This window comes from Clytia hemisphaerica, unplaced genomic scaffold (assembly GCF_902728285.1).
Source record: "Clytia hemisphaerica strain Z4C2 unplaced genomic scaffold, Clytia hemisphaerica genome assembly, whole genome shotgun sequence".
Lineage (NCBI taxonomy): Eukaryota > Metazoa > Cnidaria > Hydrozoa > Leptothecata > Clytiidae > Clytia > Clytia hemisphaerica.
Window position 1 is genome coordinate 1099220 of NW_027103566.1, and position 13757 is coordinate 1112976.

At 35.0% G+C, this 13757-nt stretch overlaps 1 protein-coding gene across 1 annotated transcript in view; it reads left to right on the plus strand.

Moving 5' to 3' along the window:
* The first annotated feature begins 353 nt into the window (after window positions 1-353).
* LOC136801050 (uncharacterized) overlaps window positions 354-13757 on the plus strand; it is a 66631-nt gene continuing 53227 nt past the window's right edge. Inside the window, exons 1-2 of the mRNA XM_067057678.1 lie at window positions 354-693; window positions 2319-2548. Of these exons, the coding sequence (XP_066913779.1) occupies window positions 354-693; window positions 2319-2548 (570 nt within the window). The remainder of the gene's footprint in view (window positions 694-2318; window positions 2549-13757) is intronic.

Below are 13757 nucleotides of genomic sequence, written 5' to 3' on the forward strand. Positions count from 1 at the left end.
ATCAAACGTGAATTGTTTACAGTAAAAACACTAGTGCACCTACCATAGGATTATGGTATCCACCTGCCTAGTAGCCGGTCGTCATCTTGAACCAAACTACAGTCTGTACACTTGGAGTCGAGATTCGAGCATAAAAACCTAATCTTTACTGAAATTATCCGTATAATCCACGAAATATTAGAGCCCGTATTAAATAAGCCTCACGCTGAAAAACAAGACATCGAGAAGGCCTTTGAGGAGTTAGAATAGCAGATTTGAAGCTGAAAGCCAATTTCCTGAGGGATACCAAGAACGTCGACAAAGTCAAGTTGGACGCTGAGTCGAAAGCTAACAGATTGAGAGAGGAATTAGAAATGAAAGCAAAACAGTTAATCAGAGATGCAGAAATTCAAGGATTGCAACTTGAGAATGAGTACAAGATCGCGATGGCAGAGGTAAATATGTATATTTTATCGGAGAATGGAAGTTTTGGACGAAAGTCGATAGTTTTGGAGGATAAAGAGAGAGGAGACTATGTAGCAGAGTACGTAGCATCACTCCAAGACCAGAAGTCTGACAGCAATCTGAAGATTACCAAATACCAGTATTGTCCCTTCCAATCGTCCAATTCATCGGTTTTGAACTCTAATGCTCGACCATTCGTTCCAGGCCGAGTTGTTCCAGGCCAAACTATGCAGAACCAAGTTGTTCCAGGTCGGGTTGTTTCAGATCAAATCGTTTCAGGTCGGGTTGTTCCAGGCCAAGTCGTTTCAGGCCAAATCGTTTCAGGTCGGCCGAATTGTTCCAGGTACAACCGTGTCAAGCTAGTTTGCTCTAAGCCAAGCAGTTCAAGTCCGATTTGTTTCAGGTCCAACCGTGTCAGGCCGAGTTTTTCCAGGCCAAATCGTTTCAGGCCGATTTGTTTCAGGTCCAACCGTGTCAAGCCAGTTTGTTCCAAGTCAATATGTTCCAACCCAAGCTGTTCTAAGCCACATCATTTATGGTTAAGATGTTTCTGATCCCCATATGCTAAGTCAAGTTCTACCGGGATTTATCGATCCAGGCCAACCTGTCCAAATTCTGAACGTTCCATCTTCAGTACAATTCAGAGCGTTCAAAGTCCAATCCAGAATTTCCAAGTCCAGAACCATCCAGTTCAAAACGTCCAAGTTCAAGATGTTCCAGATGATATTGTTCCACTCCAGAACGTTCTCGTTCGAAAATGTCCCTTCTTATCAACTCTGATTGTGATTCTACAGTAACTACATCAAGTCAAATTCGTCCGGAGAGGATGTTATCCGAAATGTTTGGCTATCTGCAGACCCCAAGCGTGAAGTTAGATACATTCGGTGGTTACCCACTTGAATTTGATTATTTTTTCTCCACTTTCGTCGAATCTATGGAAAAGAAAATTTTGGACCCTGGAAGTTGCTTTGCCTGATGGACTGTCTAACTGGAGAACTGAAAGAGTTGGTTGAAGGATGTGTCCATCTTTCATCATCCAACGATGGATATTTCCATGCAATGGAATTGTTGAAGAACCACACAAGGTTACCAGTCATTTTCTGAAGGAGTTGAAAAATTGGACCAGATTGAAATCAAATAATGCAGAGTCGTTGTGTCATTTCTACGCCTATTTTGTTAAATTCGAATTCAACATGAAATGTTACAAAAACAGGAATTATGACACTCCTGCATTGATTCAAATAGTCATTCGGAAGATGCCTTCCTTTATGCCGAACAAATGGAACAGAGAGAGAGACGTTGAGAATTGGAAAGGAACCTAAGCTACGAGACTTGATTGAATATGTTAAAATCGAAACAGCACTTGCTATTGTTTTCGTTTGGTGCTCTGTCCCAAGGATCGGAGAAGAAAGGATCTGATTCCAAAAATCAAAGAGGAAGAAGGTCAAGCTTTGTAAACCAAGTCAGCACACCTTGTCCAAAACGAACGAATCACACAAACTTGCGTCATGTAAAAAGTTCAAAGAATTACCTGTTGATAAGCGTCGAACCTTCTTGTATCGAAAGAAACTATGCTTTTCATGCTTCGCGAAAAGTCATCAAAGAAATTCTTGTAAAAATCCAAAAACCTGCTTGACATGCAAAGGAAAACATCCAACACTACTTCATGACAAGTCCAGAGATTCTCCAAAGGAACCTGAGAAGGCACCTGACGATCCTGGCGTAGTGTCGAGTAGTTTCATCAGCTAAGTATATACGTCCAGCTCTGTATACGTTGTCTTCTACAAATGTTGGTCTTTGTGTCGTGCCTGTGAAACTGTGTCATGTCAATCATCAAAACAAAGTTGTCCACATATATGCTTTGCTTGATCCAGGTATTAACGGATCCTTCGTTAGTGAAGTTATTGCAAGGTCATTCGGTTCTTCAGGAATTCACACATCTCTCATTGTGAAGACTTTGCATGGTGAGAAGCTCAAGAAATGCCAGTTGATCGAAAATCTTTGCGTCTCTTCTACGACAAGCGATAGCATGATCAAACTTCCACGTTTGTATACCCAAAGAGAATTCCTGGTTGACATAGGAGATGTTCCAACGTATGATAATGTGAAGAAGTGAAAGTCACTTGTCTTCAATCTTATGTCACTTAACAAAATCACAAAAGGATTTCAAACTTTCAAGGTTGGTTTGTTGAACGGTTCCAATTGTGCAAAGGCATTAGAACCCTTGAAGGTAATACCAATGCGTGGTGAAGGACCTAAAGCATTCCAGTTAAGGCTCGGATGGTGTGTTGTCGGACCATTAAGTGAATCCAAGTCATTTTCACTTTCAAGCCATCTAATCCATTCCAAACCCGAGGAGATGACTTGTTCATCATGTTAGAACAAATAAAAACAACCTTTTTATCGATCAACCAATCACAGTAACTTTTAGTGAAATGATAATCATAAGCGTACATCGACTTCAGCAAACTGACCAAAAATACATATGTATCACAAAAATATGTGTATGTATGTGCAAAAATACCTTTCTAAATCCAACGGTATGTGATATGACATGTTTTTGAAGAAAAAAATTTTTTTGAAGACAAAAATTTCTTTCTTACCTGGGAGGCTTTCTGGTCTGTAAAATAAACAAACAGGTGTTCCGATGGTGGGTGGGTCTGAGGCTTTTAGAATGTTTCCTATCCCCTTCCTACCCCCAAAGATACCACTGTACCAAATTTTAGGCTTTCTAGCTAAAAATGCAAAATTGTATCCTTTTTTGCACACTTTCCCTGGACTATTTCAACGGTTTAAAATACAGGTATGTTAAAATGGAGGCATTCGTTGAAAAATGACAAGCAAAACAAAGATTAGTGCACACTTAAAGGGGGTGGGCTTCAATGGGCAATTTAAGAAATGAGACATGATAAGAAAGAGTATTTCGTCCCTTTTTCCACGTGATCATATCGCATCACATCATGCTGTTTAATGAGCTTTTAATTGAGGGAGTTTAATTAACATGGCAGCAACCTAGGGTCGTGTTCAGACCTGAAAGTTTAAGTTTAAGGTTTAAGTAATACTTTTTTGATATGGGAATGCAATTATAATCACTTTTCTTTTGTCATCATCGATTGGCGATCTCGAGGAATCTCCTTTCCTAACTTGAAATCATGTCATCTTCTCTCTTGAGATACTTTGAAACAAAAAAGATCTCAGGGAATCCCTCTGCAAAACACTAATTCGTGTTTGTTGAAGTCATTACTGCTAGAGATGCTCCGAGCGTCTCTAAGTCATAAATTTCACGTTCTTTTTTCTTCATTTACAATAGGAGCATGCTTTTCACTAGCGAATTCTGATTTCGTCTATTCAGAAAACTGTAACGAAATCGTAAAAACTTTTTTTTTAAACCAGAGGGTGATTCCTTTTTAAACTTTGGTTTAACTAATGAGAAGCGTGCCGTTAAATACAAAAGGAATATAAAAGAAACATGTAGACCTAATTGCTTTAAACCTTGGTCTGAACACGACCATATTGTTGCTTCCAAGTTAATTAAAAAGTGATTAAGCAGACAGCACATTATTTAATCTTTAGCAATTCTTATTCAATTAGTCTTAAAAGTTTCATACTTGGGATAAGAATGTGGTATTCTTTTTTAATATGCATTTTTATAAGAAGGCAAATAAACAATCATCCTTAAATCAGATTCATTGCAGTAATAAATCATCGACACTGAAGAGGTTTGCAAATCAAAATAAGAAGACAAGCATGTTTCTTGCAGTCCAGTTATTCGTTCTATCAGAATGTATTTATTTTACTGCTTCAAATGGTGTTGTGCAGAATTTCCAAGACTCTTCAATGTTAAGTTGCTCCGAATTCAGGAATGTCACCTTCATTAGCACTATCGAGTATGGGACAGTTTATCATTTTACTTTTGGTCACCCTTTTTTCGTGCAAGGATTAAACGATTTGCTTGGCAACGAAGCATGTTTTATGGTGAACTACTTCGACGGTTTTGACATAGTGAGATTGAGAAAGAACTACAATATTAATCAATTTCAATTTCGAACAAAGAATATTCAATTTTCTTCCTCTCGATATAATAACGAACAGCGTAGAATCGCCGAACTAATGAAGCAGCTTTGCGACGAGAAGATCATGGGGAATGATGTAAACATTAAACAAATTCTTGTCCTTATCATATATAATATGAGTTATGGTGATTTCGATGAGATTCTCAAAAATCTGGATGTATTACAGAACGAGAGACAATGGACAATTATTGTTTTCAGGATTCACACTTATTATGAACCAATAGATTGGCTTCCATTGAATCGAAATATTCAAACACAGCTTCAAAGTTACGATGGTTTTCTTTTGCAACACCCAGTCATTAAGACACTGTTCGATGTCATAAAAAATCCGGACCACGATGTTTACGATATGTCGTACCGTTGGAAAACTTTTTTACTGATGATTGCATGAAGGAGGTTCGAAAAATATTTGTCACTGTTGATTATGGAATGAAATTTACTTATGTTCCAATAGCGTCGGCCATCTTAAAAAATGTAAACGCCCATCGTTCGAAAGTAAAGCAAGACCCATTAGAAATCCATTTTTCTTCTTACTTGAATGGCATAAAGACATCGGCTGACGGGCATTTGACTTCAACTAAGTTTGAATGGGACAACAGTCCCCTTTACAAGCCGTACAAGGAAAAGAACAAAAACCATGTTTACATCCAAATTTTAAACGATGATGGGTATTTTTGTCCAAAATTTATTGAAAGGCAAGATTTTTATTACCGATATTTCTTATCGAAGGAGAAATATCGATGCTACGGTGATTGGAACGTTAAGACTTTTGTATCTGGCGAGGAGCTGTTTGAAAAGATAAATGTTGATTTGTGCAAGAATTTTTCCATGTACACATATTTTTTGTAAACAAAATTTGTAAAGTTCAGTGGTTTGTTTGTCAGTGGGATGCATCAAATTTTGTATGAATGTCACATTTATATTTGAGAGCATTGCTAATTCCCTGGTATAAATTTAGAAAAATCAGAAACATTAATTTTAACCTGGTTTTTTAAACTATTTACCGTATTACTTCGCATAAACACCCCTTCTTTTAAACGTCCCCTCGAATAAACGCCCTACCTAAAATCCCAAAAGTTTAATTAACGCCCACAGTGTTTATTCGAAGTAATACGGTATTCGTAGATTTGATTTCTGAACTATTTTGTAATTTCTTTGCAATTTTACAGCTTTTTGCGCAGTTTTGTAATTTTTCTTTGGTACATTTTTGTAATCTCATAGAAAAATACAATTTTTCTTATCCATCTATTATGATAGCAGTACGTGTCTGAAGGTTTTTCTACAGCACATTTTTCGGTAGCGGGACTTTTATCAGTTGGAAATCGCTAGCGCATCACAAAATTGATGCCAAATAGAGTAAAGGCTCGGTTACAAGGTTTGCTCTCATATATATCGTTCATTTTTAATAAGCTCTTTTATCAATCGGTGAAATCTTATTGGCTCGTTTCAGTGTCAAAGTCTGCCTCAAAATAATTTGCAGCTGAGACAATAATGGTCTGTAACTTTTGATAGAATTCGAATCAAGTTGCAATTTTGTGCTCGTTAAAAAGATATTTGTGAGTGGAATATTATCAAGTAAAAAATTTGAAAAAAAAAAGAAAAATGAAAATTAAAAATGAAAAAGAAAAAAATCGACTTCTTGTAGAAATGTGGTATAATTACCATTTTCACAGGAGTGATTCTTCAATCTTAGACCATGATCACTGTGAAAATTTTTTTCAAAAATATTCATTCGACCAAAAAATATAAAACAAAGGTTATTGGTGTTTGATCGACAAAAGGCTGTTTTTTGCACTTTATAGAGTCAACCACCAATAAACTTTGTTTGATATTTTTTGATTGAATGAATATTTTTGAAATTATTTTTCACGGTGATCATGGTCTAAGATTGAAGAATCACTCCTGTGAAAATGGTAATTATACCACATTTCTACAAGAAGTTGATTTTTTTCTTTTTCATTTTTTATTTTCATTTTTCCTTCTTTTCCAAATTTTTTACTTGATAATATTCCACTCACAAATATCTTTTTAACGAGCACAAAATCGCAACTTGATTCAAATTCTATCAAAAGTTACAGATCATTATTGTCTCAACTGCAAATTATTTTGAGACAGACTTTAGTTAGTAGTTGATGAGACGAGATTAATTGTGTTTTACATTGGTGTAAGAAAATATTTGGACTAAAAAGGCCCTGTAACCTTGGCAATCCTTCATCAAATGACAAAATCTTTCGATCAATGTTTTCTTCAAATTGAGCTCTATCACTAACCCGAAAATTCCCCAGCGATTTTTTGTCTAAAAATTGAGTCTAATTAGCGTGTGCTAATAAAGACCTTTCCATTTTCTGGCTCAAGAAAATATCTTCTCGAAACAAAATTTAACCGATAACGAAATGGAACATAAACTTGTTTTGTGGGGCTAAGTTTTATTAAATATTTCCCGTTTTCCAAAAGGGAAATATTTGTTAAAACGGGCTTTCTCCATAATTTCCCGTGTCAAAACGCCTTCCGTACGCCCTGACTGACGCCCGTTTTTAATTTCACAGCGAAAAATGCACCCAGTGAAGTATAAGTTATGTATCATGATTCGAGTCGACTGATAAACTATATATATAATATATGTTACAAGTTCCTTACAGATTCTCAAGCCCGGTTATAATAAAACTATTACATGTTAGTAGCAGACCCGACTGGCAATTGTTATGTAGCAGGTTGAAACATGAGTTTTTGCTAGAAAGATGCAGTTTGTTTTCACCAAGTTAAATCTTTAAAATAAATCAAACTGTGTGGGTTTCTTTACTTCCAAACAACCTACCAATAGTTTTGGAACACTCCATAATAAAGGAAGATGGCTGTTCTTGTGGATTGACTTTCTGGTTACCCCATATAAACACGATGTGACATGAAAGTGAAGAGACATGATTTGTTGGTTATTGTTTGATTTCTTGACTTGTATATCTCATGGCAAATGGGATAGCAAATGACTTTTCATGTATTGCTTGGCTCTACATATGATACCTCTAACTTTGAACACCTCCAGAATGTTGAAAAAAGCATTTTATGAGATAAGTTTCGACTGTAATTTCATGGAAATTTTTAAGCGACAGATTTGACTTGGCGTCAGTTTTGTTTGGTTGATAAATCTTTAGCTTCACCATGACCGTGGGATGATTTTCAATAAACTTTTGTTGTTATACACAGTCACTCTTACACATGATGACTCCAGCCATGATTGGTATCAGACAGTCAGAATGTTGGAAAAAAAACATTTTACGAGAAATTGTTGATAGAAATTATATTGACTTATTTTTACAATTTTGGTGGTGTGGGTTTTGTTGGTTGATAATGTTTACACCGTGGGATCCTGTTACGGTATATTGATTGTTGTTTGTTGGAATACACCGTTTAACAGTCTCGCCATCTCCACCGTAGAGGCGGGCGGTAGGTAAAAATGCTCACTTTAGTACTGTGGCTGGAAGGTTAGAGAAATGTAAACATTGCCATTTTTTTTCCTTCCTTTAAAGAGAATGTTTTAGATGTTTGAACATGATATTAATGACAATTTTATGTATCTCTCCTGAAAATTTCACAAAAATTCATCAAGAGGAAAAAAAGTTATGATTAAAAGGAGTTCTTTACCTACCATTTCTCTGCTGGGTTTTCTTATGAGAACTGGATGTTTACCTACCATTTTTTACGGGGGAGAGTGAAGTTTCTTGTGGTTGCCAAAATCAAAACAATAGAAAATTGTTCATACGCGTACGCAACCGACACCTGTTAAACAGTGTATTGATTACCAAAAAAAAGAGAACCTTTTTTTGATAGATAAATACTTTATTTTTTTCATGAACCGTGTGGATGGTTGACATCTTTCTCTAGTCTAGTCTTGTAAACCAATGCAGTGTCTGTTTTCAAATCTTGAATTCTCTATACCTACTGAATTTTTAAAATATGCATGATACAGTAATTATGCATGGCTGTATCATTGTTATGCTGGAGTACATAATTATTCAATATGGCTGCCTCTTTAAAAAAAGGTCTACTGTTTACAAGCTATTTAAATGCTTTAAAACTTTGAGCCACATTTTTTTCTTTGTTGCTATTAAAGATTAAAGATTGTCGTAATGTAAATTTATTGTAAAGTTTTAGTTTTTGAGTTTAGTTCATCTGCAGTAGTATTTTTTCAGTAATCCTTGAATCTTGTGAATAAAGTAACATTTAACCAGACTTATTGCCCTCATTATATTCAAATTTGTATTTTTTTAGGACTGATAAGTACATATCTTTAAACACCAAAACAAAGCAAACAACATGCCAGTTCTTTCTGGACAAATATATATGTATACTTTATTATGTGTGCTTTTTTATATATGTCAATAATGACCTTCATTTTTAAGGAAATATTTAGTCGCAATTTTGCGATTCTTGTTTAATTATAAAATTGAATTTTTAGTATTTGAACATTTAAGTTATGTTTTAGCATAGTATAAGAAAGCCGCGGCTGGAATGATAACATCTGAACTTCTGTTATTCTATCTCTGTCGTATTTGATGACTATTTGTTGATCAAGAAATCAGTAATGTAGCACCTTTAATGGTAAATTTTATTGGTTTGTCGTTAATAATTACTTCTCAGTGCGTTTTAGACATTAATGATATGCTCTTGATAATACACTTGCATTATAAAATCATTGTAACGGAAAAATCAACAATAAGAAATTGAAACAAGCACAAAATGGCTGGGCTGATAGAACTCAAAAATTAATGAGGTGCCTCGAAATGCCTTAGCAATATTTCAGGGAAATCTCTTTAGAAATCCATGAAAAATTACATCAAGATAACACTGTGAAAATTTCAAGCCAGCTTCTTCAAAATTTATCATTTAAACTGACAGGAAAGTTGTCATCTTGAATATAGTTCTTATAATTTCAATTTTAGCGAAAAACTATTGTTTCCACAAAATACCCCTGAAATATGTCCAAAATTAGTTCAAGTGTTCTATTGGGTACAGATTCAAAGATATCTAGCAACAAAATAACTTTTTGTGAAGGAAAATAAGAGAACAATTTCAAAAACTATCTACCAATAACAAACTGATCATCTTGATGTTCTTATAAAGCTCGGAGACAGAGATGGAACAGCAATTAACTGAAAAGACAATGCGGTACATATTCCAGCCGCGGCTTTCTTATACTACGGTTTTAGGTTCTTTAATACTTTAAACAAAGAATTACCTTTATAAATTGCTTTTTAATCAAATCCCCTCCCGGGGGGGGGGGGGTACTTAGGCAAATGGACGGTACGGTATGTGCCGCCCTTAAGAGTACCTTTTTTGGACTTCCAAAGCCCCGCTAAGGGTCGGAAAAATGAGAAAATCAAATTTCAGTCCCACTAAGGCTCGGAAAAATAGGAAAATTTCAACTTTTTACCCCCTGGAAGATCAAAATTTGGTCAAATTTGGTCAAATTTGTCCCGCTAAGGGTCGAAAGTTGGGCGGCACCCCTGCCCCCCCGTCAGCTCGCAACCCTAGTACCCCCCCCCGAATCCCCTAAGAGTAATTAAAAATTTAATTGCAAAAATGATGTTATGAACTTTAAAAATACGTTAATAATTTTGCAATACCATCTTTTATAAAAAGTGCTAAGTTTTAATGGGTATTTAACCTTTTTGTTTCGAAGTTTTTTGCAAGTGTCCGCATAGAATTGAACTGTTTTATATTTTTCAGAAAATTTTTTCTAAATCATGCATCAAAAGTTATGGCTGTTTCTATGAAGAATTGGGATGAAAAATTGGTCAAAAATTACTATTTTCAAGATTTTGAAGCAAATAAGCTTTTAGAAAACTTTTCCGAAGAATAAATTTTAGTTCGGTAAAAAATACACCATCTACCGCAAAAAAATTTTCAAAATGTAATTTCGTCGCCCAAAATAAGCTCTTCAAAGTCGAAATACTACTCTTCGCAAAAGTCTTGATTTTCTTCTTAATCAATTTTTTTCCTTGTGATTCTTAAATTTTCAGACTTACGAATAATTGGCCTAACAGAATATGTATAACATGTCACGGTTTTGTGAGCTACATCAAGTAGAAATTTATATTTTATAAGTAGCAAATATTAAAAATTCACTATGGTCAGAGCCCTTAAAATCGAAGAGCATAGCTATAGCAAGATCAAAACTTTATCGTCGGGTTAATAAACAGAAGTTTCGATTTCCTTTCACCGGGAATGCTCCGTGCACGTGCACTCTTCATAGCATCCATACGAACTCACCTTGAGTTTGTTTGGTGTCCAAGGCTTGTCAATTATTGCCACCGCAGCGAGCCTGAGGGCGAGCGAGGATGGCAGTCATTACTTCACGCTAGGATATTGGACACGCATCTCGAATTTTCCTTGCTTTAACTATTAACTTTCGGTAATTAGTTCTTAGAAAATAAACAATGGATGACGAAGAAAATTATTAAATTTATTTTTCTTATAAGCATCTACTTTATATGAATCAAATCAATAACTCTTTATTGAAGGTAGTATATCTTTCGGTATTTAGTTCTTATAAAGTAAACAATGGATGGCGAAGAAGATCAGCATATTTATTTTTCTTATAAGCGTCTTCTTTATAAGAATCAAATCAAAAACTCTTTATTGAAGGTAATATATCTTTCGGTAACTAGTTCTTACAAAGTAAACAATGGATGACGAAGAAGATAAACATATTTATTTTCCTTATAAGCATCTACTTTATAAGAATCAAATCAAAAACTCTTTATTGAAGGTTATATACCTTTCGACAATTAGTTCTTACAAAATAAACAATGGATGGCGAAGAAGATGAGCATATCTATTTTTCTTATAAGCGTCTACTTTATAAGACTCTGTTAAAATAAGGAAATTTTTAGTTGCGATTTTGCAAATCTGGTACTGTAAGCTAAAGTTTCAATTCTTATTTATCAACTTAAAATTTTTCAACCAGTTAAAATCAAAATGCGTAATCCGTAACTTACTCAATATCGACAATCTCTCCAATGCATTGCTTGTACTTCTTTAGAAAAGATTAACGAAAGATTCTATGATTATTAGAATTAATGAATTAAAAAAGGTATATCTATTTCTTTTCCAGCTTTTTTCGGAGATTGGAAGAAATTTATTTCATCTCAAAACTCATCATACAATTGGCGAAATTTTCGACTTTAAGTCGCCTTGTTAAGCTTTGTTTTAAATACGTGACCGTTATGAGAGCGGCAAACTATGACCTAGTATTAACACGATCGAAAATTTCCAGCGAATAGCCACAAGGCTCGTAAGAGGTTACAGGAACCATCCATGTGAAGAACTTCCACGAATTTTGAATCTACCAAGTAGGGCTCTGGATATACCCAATTTTTCGATTTTACACCAACTTAAATGGCAATCTCTGCATTTTAAAAAGATTAATGTATAACTTTTTTTCATATATCCTGTTAAACCTACCTTTTTAAAATTTAAAAATCGAAAGGTTGAAATAAAAAAATTAAATGAAGAAGAAAACGAAGAGTTTTTTGAAGAAGAGTATTTCACCTTTCAAAGCCCTAGTCTTGGTAAAAATCAAACATTTTGGAATTTTTTTTGGTTCAGGTGATGTATCTATTTAGTATCTAAAAATACAATTTCGGAAAATTTATGTGGAACTATCTTCCCTTTAAAATCTCCAAAAAACCTCATTTTTGGCAATTTTCTCCACTTAAATTTCCATACGAAAACAGCTATGACTGACTTGGGATGTAGCCAAAAAGAAAATTTTTCCGAAAACTTCTGAATAAAGAAATTATTTGTCATTAACTTAAAAAAACTTTGAAACAATAAAATGATTTCCCCAAGGAGATTAGGCTTTTTTTGTGAAAAGTATATGAATAGCGTCGTTATGACGTTTTATTAAGGTCCATGTCACACTTATTCCTTAATTACTCATGATGTAATTACTTAAATTCATTTTTTCAAAAGCAATTTGTTCTTAAACATGTCAAAGAACCGAAAACATAAGGTTTTATCAGAGATTTGGAAATTTATTTTTCACAAAAATTGGGTATATCCAGAGCCCTAGCCTGGGAATCCAAGCGTTAAACTTTTTTCACAGTCTAGTTTATGATATTTTTGCTGCTTGTCTAACGCTTGGCGCAGGTAATTCGCCTGCAGGGAGATTTTTCCCTGCAATGCAGGTTCGGCCTGATTGGCCATCTTTCGGCGTATTATCTAGGAGTATTTTTGCTAGCCTATACTAGACGTCACCAACGTTTTTTCTACGCCAATTAACGCCTGACCTTTGAACCAAAACAAAAACAGATTCCATTGCATAGCTTTGTTTATGTTTTTTCGTCTGTATCTCCAACGCTCCTCACTCTAGAGGTCTACCATTTTGTGCACCACCGTTTGGTTTGTTATGATTTGTTTTGATTTGTTTGGATCTGTCCGCCATGGAGTTTACATATAAGGGCCGACTACCTGCCCGAGACCGATCGCACCCTCCACCATTTGGTTCCTTATTTTAAAAAGTGCACCAAAGTGGAACTCACTAAGAAACGGGATAAAAAATCTCGGTTTTTAGTGAGGCACTCGCTATATTTTTGCGCGCATTTTAATGCGCGTGCATAATTTATGGAAAAAGCTGACTCTGCAGAAAAAAGGAAACCAAATGAAAATGAAAACATATATTCATTTTGAAACAAAATGGCCAAAAATGGCTGTTGGCTGGAAGTCTTAATACGGTGGCTGATGCTTTGATGTGGTTTTTAGTATTTTTGAAAGTCTTTAGAGCTTGTAAAAGAGTTTTTATGGTAAATTAATTAAGTGTGTTTGCCTGGGTTTCCAAAGTTCAGAAAGTCTGTCAACAAGGGTTCACACACAGACTGGTTACAACATCCTGTGTCAGACAAAACTACCTGCACCAAGCTCTGTAATTTTAGAACTTTGTGAGGTGAGGTATTTTTTTTTTCTTCTAAGATTATGAGCTTGGAATCCCAGGCTACCAGAGCCCTTAAAACAAGGCGTGAAATCGGAGACATGGTTGAAATATATAAAGATCTAAATGTTTATGATGCCAGCTCAAAGAAATTCGTTCTTATCGTAATCGACATCAGCGCAAGCATAACCAGGAGCTAGGAAGGAACTTTGCCGATGATGGAATGAGAGGATATCAAACTACTGTAACTCGCTTTATTACGGATGAATCGATGCATGGAATAGTTTAGGCGTCAAGGTTGTGAATGCCTCATC